The sequence below is a fragment of the Pituophis catenifer genome, unplaced genomic scaffold, assembly GCF_029215685.1.
Source record: "Pituophis catenifer annectens isolate HBS135680 unplaced genomic scaffold, rPitCat1.0.hap2 SCAF_15, whole genome shotgun sequence".
Taxonomy (NCBI): Eukaryota; Metazoa; Chordata; class Lepidosauria; order Squamata; family Colubridae; genus Pituophis; species Pituophis catenifer.
The window spans coordinates 14800062-14816261 of record NW_027256895.1 but is presented as its reverse complement, the minus strand read 5'-3'; the positions used below and the strand labels follow the sequence as shown (position 1 = coordinate 14816261).

Genomic DNA, 16200 nt, shown 5'->3' with positions numbered 1-16200 from the left:
TTGTGACCTGGCTCACTTGAAAAGGTTGATGCAATTACATAAAGGTTCAGTTACATAAAAGGCATACTACTAGGGTACTATTAGATAGCACTCCTTAATAAACAGTACCTAAAGCATGCTACTCCTGCTGGAGCTGATGGAGCAGGCAGAGACAATTGGAGGAAGTTGGACCTACAAATATCCTGCTCCCATGCCATGTAAGACTTTGTAGATCATGTGAGTTACATCAGCAAGCTATTAACATTTATTGATAAATACATTAAGCAACCAAAGGTGTGTTACTACTTATTAAGTTTTGAACTGTTCTCAAAATGTCCAATAAATTCTGAGATACGTTTTAGCATATCTGCAGCCAAGTTTCATTCAGCAGCCAAGTTACAATGTCATATTCAAGCAGAATCTTCCACAATTCAGGCTGATTTAGTTTATTGTGCACTTTCTCTAAATCAAATATTGTACTATTTTCTTGGATTGATGTTTCTAGCAATTATTCTTAGTTTAGTTATTTAATAATATGAACAGTTGCTACAAAATCAGTCCTATCATTTACTCACATTTGCAGCAAATATATTTTTATGTATTTACAAAGTTTTCATGTAAGGAAGAGGAAAATATATGGAGAATACTTAAAGCATATGTCAGGCCTGGAAGCCATCTTTTGCATTGGATCCTCAGACCTGCCACATTTAGTACTGTGGGAAACTGGAAGTGGGGATTGTATGGAGCAGGGGAGATATATAGTCATAATAACATTCCTTTCTCTGAGAATAAAGCAGTCGTGGGTTCCTCCCGGTTCAGCCCCGTTCTGCCGAGCCGGTAGCGATGACGATATGATGTCACTGAACTGGTTCTTCGGCCTCCCCGCTCCACCTTTTACCTTTTATTTGTCCCCACCCCCAATCTATTGCTGCCTCCTGAGTCCCAGCTGATAGCTAGAGGGAAAAAAACTGTTTAAACTCTTACTGCAGGGCTTCAAAGGGCCGCCCTACAGCTGATCAGTGTTAAAAGAAAACAAATGAGTAGACCAGTGCCTGCAAAAATACATGAGTAGATCAGTGCCTGCCGAAATAAATGGATAGACCGGTACAGCTCTTCAAAGCCTGGTAGACCAGTACCTGTGCTAAATCCTAAAGAACTGTCACATGACCATCAAGCCATGCCCACAAAATAAGCCACGCCCACAGAACCGGTAGTAAAAAAATTTAGAACCCACCCCTAGAGTCAAGGACATCTTGCCCTGCACCTGGAGGGGTGTGACTGGGAGGTATCTCCAGTTTGGATGGTGCATTGATTGGGCCATGTGATGGACATGTGGGTACTGGGCAGGGACTTGGACTTTCCTATGTGTGGGGAAAACCTGGAAGCTTTCAGATTCGGGTTTTCCCACATGTGCCAATATGGCATCTCTAATAAAATGGAACTTGGATGAACTTTTAGCCTCAGAGTCTTCTTTTGTTTAGGGGTGTTACTTGGAAATATAAAACACAAAATGTAGAGGAAGAAAAGCATATTCATGGTTTTAAATCTCTGTAGGAATTTGGAAACATGTCTTTTACAGATATCATTTATTTTTTTCGATCCTTCCATCAGAAAAAGTATTGGGAAGCATAGAATATTTTCTGCAAAATTATTCTTCTAGTTGGCATTGACTTAAACACACACACATACGGACAGATATACCTAATAAATCCAATCTAAGAAATCTAATTAAAAAAATAGATGTAACAATTTATTAAATCATCTCCTTAATAAATCCATTCCCTAGTAAATCAAATCTAATAATTAGATCTAAGGATAATTTATAACGTGTATCCTAAATAAATATTCCCAATAAATATAATTAATTAATACATTTAATATATATTTATTAGAGTATATGCGTAATAAATCAAATATGTAGCTCTCCTTTTGTTCAGCGGTTCCAGTACTTTATGCTGTACAAAACAATCATTATTAGGCCCAAACCAACAATGGAGACAGAGGAGGAAGAGAAGGAGGAGATTTAACCACTGGGAATTTTGCAGTGTTTTAGAAAATGCATACCTGATGATTATCTAAGGTGATAATTATGAAGTCAGCATTACTCACAAGGCACAAAAATATTTTTCCACTCTAATTGCATACAGGTATATACTGTAACTCCTGAACTGATCAAAGGGAGGGTTAGTGTATGTATGTATGTATTTATGTATGTATGTATCTACAGTATGTATCTATGTATCTATGTACGTACGTATACATGTATCTGTCTATCCAGCCAGCCAGCAATGGATTCAGCAGATCAGTGTGTATGCATTTAGTGGTAGGATTCAGAATCATAAAGACCATGGCATACTAAATAGCTGGATGATGATGATCAAAGTAAGAGTAGGAGATCTTAAATTAAGGGACAATCATTTTGCCTGCTGCATGAGAGGGTCCTTCTTGTCCCTGAGACTTTTTGTGTGTTTGCTGCGGCTGCTGCAACCAACAGATTGTGCGATATCTCCTGCAGTTTGTACCATTTATGAGTCTCTGAAAGTGCAATACCAATATTTTCAGCCAGGTGATGTGATAATTGGTGGGATACTTTCACAGTTTTTCTCCTTGTCTGAAGGAGCAGATTTCACCTCACACCCTAGATCCAAGTGTGATTTTGAACCTATGTAAGAAAAACCTCACTGATTTCTGTAATACTTGGCTATTTCCTGGCAGTGCCACTGATATGCTTTCAGCAACTTGACATAGATTCTAGAAATCAGATAATTAGTAGTCCTTCATCCATTCATTCTGGTCTTCTGGTAATAGAAAATAGGAGATTTTGAAATGGTAGTCAGAACCAAAACACACATGGCAACCATGTTATTTTTCATCTCTGCAATTTCTGTCTTAGCGCTCTTAGGTTTAACCCAACTATTTGGCTCAAACTTACAGCTGCAGCACTGAGCAAGCAGTTGGATATTATGATCTAAACTTCTCTTCTAGCTCTATGATTCTATGATATTTGCCAGATTTCCTTGTACAGGTGAAACTCGAAAAATTAGAATATCGTGCAAAAGTTCATTTATTTCAGTAATGCAACTTAAAAGGTGAAACTAATATATGAGATAGACTCATTACATGCAAAGCGAGATAGTTCAAGCCTTGATTTGTCATACTTTTGATGATTATGGCTTACAGCTCATGAAAACCCCAAATTCACAATCTCAGAAAATTAGAATATTGTGAAAAGGTTCCATATTCTAGGCTCAAAGTGTCCCACTCTAATCAGCTAATTAAGCCATAACACCTGCAAAGGGTTCCTGAGCCTTTAAATGGTCTCTCAGTCTGGTTCAGTAGGAATCACAATCATGGGAAAGACTGCTGACCTGACAGTTGTGCAGAAAACCATCATTGACACCCTCCATAAGGAGGGAAAGCCTCAAAAGGTCATTGCAAAAGAAGTTGGATGTTCTCAAAGTGCTGTATCAAAGCACATTAATAGAAAGTTATGTGGAAGGGAAAAGCGTGGAAGAAAAAGGTGCACAAGCAGCAGGGATGACCGCAGCCTGGAGAGGAGTGTCAGGAAAAGGCCATTCAAAAGTGTTGGGGACTTTCACAAGGAGTGGACTAAGGTTGGAGTTAGTGCATCAAGAGCCACCACACACAGACGGATCCTGGAAATGGGCTTCAAATGTCGTATTCCTCTTGTCAAGCCGCTCCTGAACAACAAACAACATCAGAAGCGTCTTACCTGGGCTAAAGACAAAAAGAACTGGTCTGTTGCTCAGTGGTCCAAAGCCCTCTTTTCTGATGAGAGCAACTTTTGCATCTCATTTGGAAACCAAGGACCCAGAGTCTGTAGGAAGAATGGAGAGGCACACACTGCAAGATGCTTGAAGTCCAGTGTGAAGTTTCCACAGTCTGTGTTGATTTGGGGAGCCATGTCACCTGCTGGTGTTGGTCCACTGTGCTTCATTAAGTCCAGGGTCAACGCAGCCGTCTACCAGGAGATTTTGGAGAACTTCATGCTTCCTTCCGCAGTCGGGCTTTATGGGGATGCTGACTTCATTTTCCAGCAGGACTTGGCACCTGCCCACACTGCCAAAAGTACCAAAACCTGGTTCAATGACCATGGGATTACTGTGCTTGATTGGCCAGCAAACTCGCCTAACCTGAACCCCATAGAGAATCTATGGGGCATTGCCAAGAGAAAGATGAGAGACATGAGACCGAACAACGCAGAAGAGCTGAAGGCCGCTATTGAAGCATCCTGGTCTTCCATAACACCTCAGCAGTGCCACAGGCTGATAGCATCCATGCCACACCGCATTGAGGCAGTAATTGATGCAAAAGGGCCCAAACCAAGTACTGAGTACATATGCATGCTTATACTTTTCAGAGGTCCGATATTGTTCTATGTACAATCCTTGTTTTATTGATTTCATGTAATATTCTAATTTTCTGAGATTGTGAATTTGGGGTTTTCATGAGCTGTAAACCATAATCATCAAAATTATGACAAATCAAGGCTTGAACTATCTCGCTTTGCATGTAATGAGTCTATCTCATATATTAGTTTCACCTTTTAAGTTGCATTACTGAAATAAATGAACTTTTGCACAATATTCTAATTTTTCGAGTTTCACCTGTATGCTCTGAGTTTATTCTGATCTTTAACATCTGATAGGATCAAATCAGTCAGTAAGACATGCTACATTTGATTATGTGAAGTGGGAAAACCTGCCTCAGTCTTGGATCAATCTTCTTTTGCTTAATTCCTTGGTATTATATGCACAGCATTATTTGTATCTAGATTTGTATCCAGAGACTCAAAAATCATTGGAGAAAAGTTTCTTCATATTTCTCTGACCTTGTGAGAGGCCAGAAGCAAGTGATTGTCTTGTGACTAGCATGTTGGGTTACATGTGATTTGGTCTGGTCCAGAAGAAAAACAATACATCATTGAATAGTTTCACTATAAAATTAATGAAGCGATATTTAGTGCAATATCTGTTGCAATGTAAAATATTGCATTTGTTTCCAAGGACACACTAGGACAGTTGAAATATTGGAGAAGGGTAGATCCATTACAAGCAAACAAGCTGTTCTCTAGTTAAAGGTAACTTCATTCTAATGTCAGGTTTCTCATTCTCCAGTAGTTCCCCACCAGTAAATATAGGGTACCATTTTCTGGAGTAGCATGCAAATGTTCACAATACTGAACTTCATGGCTTATTTAAAACATATCTTTTACTTTAGTGTAATGCTGAAAAAATATCAGCACACCCTAGCCTTGGCTTTTGCAGTGAATGAAATCAATGGAAACAGCATGATCTTACCCAATTGGACTGTGGGATTTCATATCTATGATAGCCACTTTGATGCCCAGATAACTTATCAGAACACGCTGAACTTGCTCTTTAATCAGAAGCCAACTATTCTGAACTACAAATGCAGCAAGAAGATACCAGCAGCTGTCATTGGGGGTACTGACTCAGAAACTTCCCTCCACATAGCTACTATCTTAGGGACCTACAAGATTCCTCAGGTAAGGTGGATTACAGCTCTATTTGTTTAGGAACTTATTATCTATTACAGTGTTCCTCAATTCGCCGAACTGCAGAAATAGTTAGATATCAGTTCAGGTGAACCTGTGCGAACCAGCTGAATCCCACCTCTGGTTAGTATTTAGTTGGTACTGACTGCTCTTAGATTGTAATCAGGGAAATAAAAGGAATAATAATGAATCAAAAATAAATCATGAAAAATTAGAACAAGTAGAGGAATATTTGTACTTCATGCATTGTTAACTAGAGCCTCTGGGTGAGATCATCTGACGATACGGGGTGAGGTATCAGCAATATGCTGATGATACTCAGCTGTATATCTCTACCCCGCGTCAATTCAGTGATGCGGTGGATGTGATGTGCCAGTGCCTGGAGGCTGTGAGGGTCTGGATGATAGTCAACAGGCTCAGACTTAACCCAGATAAGACCGAGTGGCTGTGGGTATTGCCTCCTAAAGTCTATGTTGATTGTCCATCCTTGGTTCTGGGGGGGGGAGAAATTGTCCCCCTCAGAATGGGTTCGCAATTTGGGTGTCCTCCTAGACTCACAGCTAAGATTAGAGCAACATCTGACAGCTGTGGCTAGGGGGAACCTTTGCACACGTTCACCTGGTGCACCAATTGCGACCCTACTTGGATCGGGAGGCTTTTCTCACGGTCACTCATGCCCTTGTCACCTCATGGTCAGATTATTGCAACGCGCTCTACATGGGGAAAAGTGTTTGGAGACTACAGTTGGTCCAGAACGCAGCCGCGCGAGCTGTCGTGGGTGCACCTAGGTGCACCCACATTACACCAATTCTCCACTGCACTGGCTCCCTATTGGTCTCCGGTCACAATTCAAGGTGTTGGTTATTATCTTTAAAGCCCTACATGGCTCAGGGCCAGGGTATCTTCGAGAACACCTTCTACCACATAACTCCCAATGACCGGTAAGATCCCACAGAGATGGTCTCCTCCGGGTCCTGTCATCTAAACAATGCCGGATGGTGGGCCCGCAGGGGAGGGCCTTCTCTGTGGCTTCCCCAGCTCTCTGGAACCAGTTACCTCCTGTGGTCTGGACCATCCCCACCCTGTTGGCCTTCCAAAAAGCAGTGAAGACCTGGCTTTTCCGGCAGGCCTGGGGCTGTTGATCTCGCTCTTTCGATCCGGCGAGTTCCGGCCATGAATGTGAATGAGTTTTAATTATTTTAATTTTTTTAATTTTTAAATGTTTTTTATAATGATTTTAAATGCATTGTGAGCTGCCCTGAGTCTTCAGAGAGGGGCGGCATACAAATTGAATTAATAAATAAATAATAATAAATAGAGATGGGAAAATGGATGACAAAAGAAATAATATGTATAAATGCAGATAAAAGAAGTCAGGATGATATGGAATCTGTTATGTGGAACAGTGTGTTTTATAATTTATTTATTCATTTATTTATTTTGGGGATTGGTTTGGTTCATCTCATGTTAAGGATGGAGAAAACTAAATGCTACATAGAGTCAGTTTGTGATTGGAGCAGTCCTTGGGTATGCTGTAAACTAACTAAATATTTTTTTTTTAGAAAATAAAATAAAAACTACTGTGTTTTTGTGTTTGACCCTGCAGATATTTTTATATTTCCCGATTATGAATGTAATTATGTTGGTCTTTAGGTCTCCTATTGTTTATATAGTCCACCAGTGAATGATATAAGTCACTCCTCTTTCTTATACCGCATGGTACCTAATGAAGTGCATCAGTATACAGGAATAGTCAAGCTGTTCCTGCATTTTCAATGGAAATGGATTGGGATCATAGCCATGGATGACGATAAAGGAGAAAAGTTTGTGCAGACCTTGGAGAAAAGCTTTAATGATAATGGAATCTGCACTGCCTTCTCTGAACGAATGCCAGTCCAAAGCAATATTTTACACATGGTTGGTAATTTCATTGACATGTTCAGGGAAATGGCCTTGTTGCTGAGTAAGACAAATGTTAGTGTCTGTGTTGTAAGTGCTGATGCTCACATGATGTTAGATTTGCAACTAGTGCTCAACGTTGCTGAATCAGACATGATGCTATCTGTGCAGAAAGTATGGGTGATGACAGCCCATTGGGATTTTTCAGTGGAGCCCTTTTTAAACAATTTAAACATGCAGATCTTCCAAGGCGCCTTGTCCTTTGCAAGTCGTACCTCGGAGATGTCAACATTTCAGAATTTCCTTCTATTCCAGGACCCCCATTCTCTGACAGATCATTTTATCAGAGTCTTCTGGGAACAAGCATTTAAATGCTCGTTTCCTGCTTCTGCAACAGACAAAGGAAGCTGTACTGGCAATGAGAGACTGGAAAGCCTTCCACGTTCTTTTTTTGAAACAAGCATGACCAGTCAAAGCTACAGTGTTTATAATGCTGTCTATGCTGTGACTCATGCTTTGCATGCCTTTTACTCATCCAGAAGGAAATACGGAGCAGTGTTGGATAGAGATCACCCAAGGACTTCTAAATCACAGTATTTTCAGGTAATGTTGCATCTAAAAGGCAGATTTTTAAAATGTATCATTGTTATTGTTAATATTAGTGCCTTCACTTATATAAGAAGGATTCTCATTCTGTATATACTGCCTTACTAAGAATTCCCAGAGAAGATGCATAGAAGGAAAGACAGTGAGTATATGAGTAGTCTTTGACTTATGATTACAATTGGGACCAACATTTCCATGCCTAAGCAAATCGGTTGTTAAGTGAGACCTGCCCATTTTTTGTCAGGATTGTTAAGTGAGTCATTGTAGTTGTTGAGCGAATTACATGGTGATTAAGTGAATCCAGCTTCTCCCATTGACTTTGCTATCAAAAGCTGGATGGGAAGGTCACAAATGGTGACCACAAGAGCCCAGGACACTGCAACTACCCTCTTTTCCCCAAAATAAGACATCCCCTGATAATAAGCCCAATCAGGCTTTTGAGCGCATGGCAATAAGGCCAAACACTTATTTCAGGGTTCTAAAAAATATAACACAGGGTCTTATTTTCAGGGAAATACGGTATTGTAACTACATACCAATCAAATTTGATCACATGACTGTAAGGATGCAGCAATAGCTATAAGTGCAAGGTCTAGTTGTAAGTTATTCTTTCAGTGCCATTGTAACTTTTAAAGATCACTAAATGAATGGTTGTCTACCTACAAACCATGGAGATAAATACGTGTAAATAGACTCCATAATGGCAATAAAAGGTCTAAAGTTTTTCTGAGACTATCATTTTTGTAAGTTATGAAAGAAATGAGAGATGTATTCTTACAGATGCAGGATGCTTCCAAATCCAGAATTTAGGATTTTATCCAAACCTTTGCAGAACATTCTAATTTAAGCAAATAATAAAAATTGCACAATAAGTTATAGCAGAAAAAATACATAATTACAGTACTTAATAACCATTTTGAAACTGCCCAGAGTCATTGGAAATTAGACAACATATAAATTTAATTCAATACAAATAGTGGTAGTAAAGATAGTATCAGTGGTGGGTTCCTCCCGGTTCGGGCCGGTTCCACCGAGCCGGTAGCAGTGACAATATGATGTCACCGAACCGATTCGCCCCAGTCTGCCCCCCCCCGCACTATTCTTACCTTTTATTTGGCCCCACCACCAATCTATTGCTGCCTCTTGGGTCCCAGCTGATCGGCTAGAAGGAAAAAAAACTGTTTAAACTCTTGCCATGGGGCTTCAAAGGGCCGCCCTACAGCTGATCAGTGTTAAAAGGCAGTGTGGTGGTAGACCGGTGCCTCCAAAAACAAATGAGTAGACTGGTGCCTTCAAAAATAAATGGATAGACCAGTACATCTCTGCAAGCAGTTAAACGCCTGATACACCAGTACCGCTGCTAAATCCTAAAGAATTGTCACATGACCATCAAGCCACGCCCACAAAATAAGCCACGCCCACAGAACCAGTAGTAAAAAAATTTAGAACCCATCCCTGGATAGTATCAATAGTACTATTCCCCTGGCAAATAGTAAACCTTGGCTCTGAAATACTTGGATTCTCATCAGTGACATAGGTATATATTTCTATGCTAAAAGAAAATTTAGTCTGTTTATTTGAAATACATTGCCTGCTAGTTCTTCGTATGCTTTTCAAACTGAGCTGAAGTGAAATATTTGATTGGGGAAGGAAATAATGGGACTCCCAATAACGGAGTGATAAAATAATTAAGTAGCTGCAGAGAATATCAAAACTTTTTTCCAAGTCAAACATTTTTCACTTTTTCCACCACTTTGGTAACACTTGCAAAAACGTCATTTATTCCAGCTTTATCATTTCCTAAGTCAAGTCTCCTTTAACAACAGTGCCGGAGACAAGGTGTCTTTTGACAAGAAGGGTGAATTGCTAGATGGATTTGACATTATCAACTGGGTTACTTTCCCTAACAAATCCTTCGTGAAAGTGAAAGTGGGACAAATGGATCCTCAAGCCCCATCAGGCAGAAGGTTCTCCATCAATGAAAGAAAAATCACATGGCCAGCCCATTTTAACCAGGTAGGACTAAAATGAAGTTTCCAGTTTGAAAATCAAAATAGATGGCCTTCTTTTCAGCAATTAACGATTGCCAGTATTGTTATGATAATTGTCAGGAAGAATACAAACCTGACATTTTCGATCCTGTTTGTGAAGTTTTTTGCAAAGCTAGTTTGCAAGGGGAAGGAGGAGTGAAAGAAATTGATGGCTTCCATTCTCTTTTTCCATAAGGAAATGGAGAAGTTTCAAGTGAGAAAATGCTCAGGTCCTCCAAGAAGGTTCTACTGGTTATCTTTAATACCTTTGATTGAGGAGGTGCCTTTTTATTATTGAGTATTGTCTGTCTAGCATTTATCACCTCACCCATGCTAAACTTTCAAGTCACATTAGCCCCAGGGTACAGGATGATAGTTGTTTTCTCCATCCCCTTTATATAATTCGTTTTTGGGGGATTATTGTAGATTTCCTACAAGGTTGAGAGTGCAATCCCAGGTAGCAGCAAATATATTTCTTTCAGGGCACAAAGAAAAAAATATCTGCTGCAAACACCATGTGGCACCAGAAAGAGCATCCGACCAATAAACACTAATTGTTGTGGAGGGATTTAGATTTCATATAGGTCCCTATAACTGAAGTGGTCCCTGACTTTCAGTAATAATATAATGTATATATTGATTCTATCCATTGAGCAGCCCTGAAGTCAAATACAAACAACTCAGAATAACCACAAGACATTAATCATTGTTGTTGTTGTTGTTGTTGTTGTTATTGTTATTGTTATTGTTATTCATTAAATTAGTGGACCAGAGGAATACTATCGATATAATTTACTTGGACTTCAGTAAGGCATTTGATAAAGTAAACCATAACCTACTACTAGATAAAGTTGAAAAATGTGGGTTAGATAGCATCACAACAAGATGAATTCGTAACTTTGCTGACCAACCACACTCAATGTGTAGTCCTCAATGGAACTGCATCTACATGGAGGGAAGTATGCAGTGGAGTACCCCAAGGCTCTGTGTTAGGCCCTCTCTATGGGCACAAACCAGGCAATGGGATGTCATTGCTGGCTGCAGGTGGTCCACCAAATATCCTGGGCCTAAGCCATGTAGGGCTTTATAGGTCATCACCAGCACCTTGAATCTCACCCGGAGGGCAACCGGCAACCAATGCAAGTTGCGCAGGAGAGGTGTAACATGGGAGTATCGGGATTCTCCCATCACAACCCGTGTGGCTGCATTTTGCACCAGCTGAAGCCTCTGAGTGGTCCTCAAGGGCAGCCCCATGTAGAGAGCATTATAGTAGTCAATATGTGAGGTGACTAGTGCATGAGTAACTGTGCGTAGGGCATCTCGGTCCAAGTAGGGACACAGGTGGTGCACCAGACGAATCTGGGCATATGCCCCCCAGGTCACAGTCATTATATGATCTTCTAGACTCAACCGTGAATCCAGGAGGACACTCAAGTTGCATGCCCTGTCTACAGGGGGTAAAACTTCACCCCCTATAGCCAACGATGGAACCTCTCCTATGAACCGAGATGCCGGTACCCACAGCCACTCGGTCTTAGCAGGGTTGAGTCGAAGTCTGTTCCTTCCCATCCAGACCTGTACCACTTCCAGGCACCAGGCCATCATGTTGAGGGCATCACTGGGTTGGTTCGGGGTGGATATAAAGAGCTGAGTATAATCAGCGTATTGATGGTACCGCACCCCAAAACCAGCGGTTTCATATAAATGTTGAACATAAGGGGCAAGAGAACCAACTCCTGGGGCACCCCAAAGATAGGGGTCTCAAGCTCGATCTCTGCCCCCCTGCCAACACCACTTGCGTTCGACCCAAGAGGTAGGAGGAGAACCACCATAAAATGGTGCCTCCCACTCCCAGCCCCTCAAGGCGACGCAGCAAGATACCATGGTCAACAGTATTGAAAGCTGTCAAAAGATCCAATAGGACCAGAACAGAGGAGTAACCGCTGTCCTGAGCCCTCCAGAGATGATCCACCAGCGCAACCAATGCCGTCTCCGTGCTGTACCCGGGCTTGAAACCCAATTGGTACGGGTCGAGGTAATCCGCTTCATCCAGGGCCAGTGGGAGCTGACGCGCCACGGGCAATTCTCTGTGGACGCGATGACATTGGTGAAGTAGCGACGCTTTGCCACCGCCAACTCCACAAGGTAGGCACGTGTGGCCAACCTTAGTTGGGACTGGTCAGATTTGGAACGACTGGCTCTCCAACGGCTCTCTAGGCCTCGCCTACGTCGCTTCATCCCCCAGAGCTCCTCGGTAAACCAAGGTGCCAACCGGGGTCTGCGACGTGTCAGAGGCCGCAAAGGAACAACCTGGTAAAGAGCCTAATCCCAGGCATCCACCAGGGTCATGGCCGGGGTGTGGGAGAGAGAGAGAGGGATCATCCCAAGCTCCGTCTGGAACCTCTCCGGGTCCATCAGGCACCTGGGGCAGAACCAGGTGGTCAGTTCCGCATCCCAGCAAGGAGGGGTGGCGTAATGGAAGCCTAGCTGAAGGAGATAGTGGTCGGTCTATGACAGGGGATAAATGGAGTACAATCCCCCACCGAACTCCACCTGCCACTGCTCCGAGCCAAAAACATGATCAGGCGTGTGGCCCCCCTCATGTGTTGGGCCCTGAATAATCTGAGTCAGGTCCATAGCTGCCTTGGAAGCCATGAACTCCCGAGCCACCCCCAATGCCCCGCCCAGGGACTGCAGATTGAAGTCCCCCAGAACAATAAGTCTGGGAAACCCCACTGATAGGGTGGAGCCCCGATAGGGTGTCCAGTAGCCCGGGCAGGACTGTTGATACGCAGCTGGGAGACAGGTATGCAATCAACAAGCCCAACTGCCATACGGGCCCCACCTCATGAGGAGGGCCTCACACCCGTCTATTTTAGGAGCAGTGACCTTCCGCGGACGAAGGACCTCCCTAATAACCACTGCCACCCCCCCATCCTACCCTGGGCCCTTGGCTGGTGCAGCACCCGGAACCCTGGTGGGCAAAGTTCAGTCAGAGGGACACCCCCCTCCCTCTGAGCCCAACCAGGTTTCCGTAATGCAAGCCAGGTCTGTGTTTTCCTCCTCAATCAAATCACGAATGAGGAGAGCTTTGTTGACCACAGACCTGGCATTAAAATAAACCAGCCTGAGCCCAGTAACCCTGTCTCTCAAACCCCCAGGAGGTCGGAGAGAATCAGGAGGATTGGAGCATGCCACCGCTCGAAGGTAGCAGGGGCAGGCTCCCAAAATCCAATACTGCCCTCCGTTCCTCCACCTGCAGCCCTTCCCAATTGCAACCGGAATCAGAGATCCCACCCTCACCTTTGGGGTGCCTGGATGTCCCGATACTGCATCAAAACCACTGCCCCCTCCCCATAACCTGGACTGCCATTTGCCTGGCGCCCCCCCAACCACCTGCCGGATATCAAAACCCACCCCCCTCCCCAATCCCCTTACAAATCTAGTTAAAAACCGATGTAACGCACCCTTACTAAAAGCCTTAAAATCCTTATGCCACCTCTCGGGATCCCAGGACCTGTCATTAAGGTAGATCTTTGCCAGGCCGGCAGGCCACTCCCAGGATAGGGGGGCATCCCTCAGAGCAACCAAATCCGTTCTTGCATATGTTCGTAACACCATCCCTGAACATTGAGGCCCAGGGGACCATCCATGGTGATTGGGGTATATCAAGCTGGTCCATCCCTGGAGACAGGAACCTCCATTCCTGTGCGTCCTCCCACGACACTCAGGAATGATAGGAGATGTTAATCCTCGCCGTCCTCTCACCACAGCAGGTTCCTGAGTCCATTGGGGTCACCGGAGATGGGAATTGTCAGTCATTGTTGCCCTATCCCTGAGGATAAGGCGGCGGCCTTATCCTCCGGGACTGAGGATACTGAGGATAAACATACTATTTTGGATTAGTTGATTCTTATATGTGTACATATCTGCACAAACCCACACACACACAAAACTAATATTTTTCAGAAGTATATAATACATGTACTGATTTCTGAAAATGGTTGGATTCAAGGAAATAAAATGTAATTCTCTCTCTCATTAATGAATAGACTATACCTCTTGCTCTGTGCAATGATCATTGCCCACCAGGCTCCAGAAAGAAAAGGAAGGAAGGAAAGCCATTTTGTTGCTATGATTGTAATACTTGTCCATCAAGAAAATTTTCAAATAAAAGAGGTAGGAAATATTGTATTGTTATATTTATTTATGTGCAACTGTGCATATCCATAAAGGCACACAGAGATATCACACACATAGCAATAGCATTTAGACTTATATACCACTTCACAGTGCTTTGCAGCCTTCTCTAAGTGTTTTACAGAATCAGCCTATTGCCCCCCATCAATCTGGATCCTCATTTTACCAACCTCAGAAGGATGGAAGGATGAGCCTGGTGAGATTCGAACTGCCAAATTGAAGGTAGCCGGCAGTCAACAGAAGTAGTCTGCAGCACTGCATTCTAACCACTGCACCACCAGGAGTCATCAGGTCATCCTCATTATTCATGAGAGTTCCATTCTAGTTCAGTTCTCTAAAACCAAGATTTAACAAAGGTATATTTAACAGAGATGTGAATAGGTGTTAATGTTGCTGGGATATATCTGCCAGCATGTCTACCTTGGAGGACTGAAGGCAATGAATGATGAGAATTATTGCACATTTCAGTTCCACAAACCATAGTAGTCCACTAATGTTTTATGACATAGAATGTTTTCGATTAATAAATACTTCTCAGTAAACAAAAGTATGCAAATTTGAAATACAGCTATGAATTCTGAAATACATATTTTCACAGATATGGATGACTGCTTAGACTGTCCAGAAGAACAATATCCAAACAAGGAAAAAAATACGTGCATTCCCAAGGATCTAAATTTCTTGTCTTATAATGAAACTTTGGGCATCACTTCGACAGTTCTGGGTCTATCATTTTCTGTGACCACAGTAGTGGTACTTGGAATTTTCATAAAACATCAGAATACTCCCATTGTCAAAGCTAACAACCGGAATCTCACTTATCTTCTCCTTGTCTCTCTCTTCCTCTGCTTCCTCTGTTCCTTGCTGTTCATTGGTCAGCCCCAATTGCTGACCTGTCTTCTTCGTCAAATTGCTTTTGGGATCATCTTCTCGGTTGCAGTTTCTTCAGTTTTGGCCAAAACCATCACAGTGGTTCTAGCTTTTATGGCTACTAAGCCAGGATCAAAAATGAGAAAATGGGTGGGGAAAAGATTTTCATACTCTCTGATTCTCTGTTGTTCCTGCATTCAAGCAAGTATTTGCGTATTGTGGCTGTGCACTGGCCCTCCTTTCCCAAATTTGGACATGCATTCTCTTGCAGAAGAGATTGTAGTTGAATGCAATGAAGGATCAGGCAATATGTTCTATTATATTTTAGGATATATGGGATTTCTTGCTCTCATCAGCTACGTTGTGGCTTTCTTTGCTCGAAAACTGCCAGACTCTTTTAATGAAGCCAAATTTATTGCTTTTAGCATGCTGGTGTTTTGTAGTGTATGGGTGACTTTTGTCCCAACTTATTTGAGCACCAAAGGAAAATACATGGTAGCTGTGGAGATCTTCTCCATTTTGGCTTCCGGTATAGGAATATTGGGATCTATCTTTTTCCCTAAATGCTACATAATTGTACTGAGACCAGAACTCAACACAAAGGACCATCTAAAAATGAAGAATTAACAATTACCACTATCGATTGATTTGAATAATTTAGCACTGGCTTTGAGAAGAAAGAGAGATAAACTGTTGCTCACATATGAGAAGGAAGAGAGTGTAAGAAAAAGAGTAGCCCCAGCTTGACCTCACTGCTCTTAAAATGAGGAAAGTAAATGTTTTGGTGTAGCTATCAAATGTCTGTAAATATAACATATAGCAATAAAACAATAAACCCTGCAGCATCAGTTTTGTGGCCTGGCCTACTTGAAAACATTGATATGTTATTTGGAAGTAAGCATATTTGATTATAATATTTCTTTTTGAGATCTTAAACCAATGCATCTTGTCAGCTAAACAAAGACAAGACATTGTATTTATCTCACTGTATAAAGTGTATATTTAGGTTCACTTTTATCCTCCATTTCATATTTATTTCATATCATGTATCCTGTCATTAAAATATTTCAATTATGA

At 42.1% G+C, this 16200-nt stretch overlaps 1 protein-coding gene across 1 annotated transcript; it reads left to right on the top strand.

Moving 5' to 3' along the window:
* The first annotated feature begins 115 nt into the window (after nt 1-115).
* Nucleotides 116-15750, top strand: LOC139324401 (vomeronasal type-2 receptor 26-like). The gene is made up of 7 exons (XM_070954112.1): nt 116-197; nt 2495-2645; nt 5221-5509; nt 7172-8020; nt 9812-10039; nt 14106-14232; nt 14852-15750. The coding sequence occupies exons 1-7, from the start codon at nt 116-118 to the stop codon at nt 15748-15750; spliced, it is 2625 nt and encodes an 874-aa protein (XP_070810213.1).
* The last annotated feature ends 450 nt before the right edge of the window (nt 15751-16200 follow it).

Excerpts from the sequence above, each read along its gene's own strand:
- LOC139324401 (XM_070954112.1), top strand. The coding sequence starts at position 116 with ATGCTACTCCTGCTGGAGCTGATGGAGCAGGCAGAGACAATTGGAGGA. Across the intron at positions 10,040-14,105 it reads GGCCAGCCCATTTTAACCAG|ACTATACCTCTTGCTCTGTG; the intron begins GTAGGACTAAAA and ends ATTAATGAATAG. Across the intron at positions 14,233-14,851 it reads AAAATTTTCAAATAAAAGAG|ATATGGATGACTGCTTAGAC; the intron begins GTAGGAAATATT and ends ATATTTTCACAG.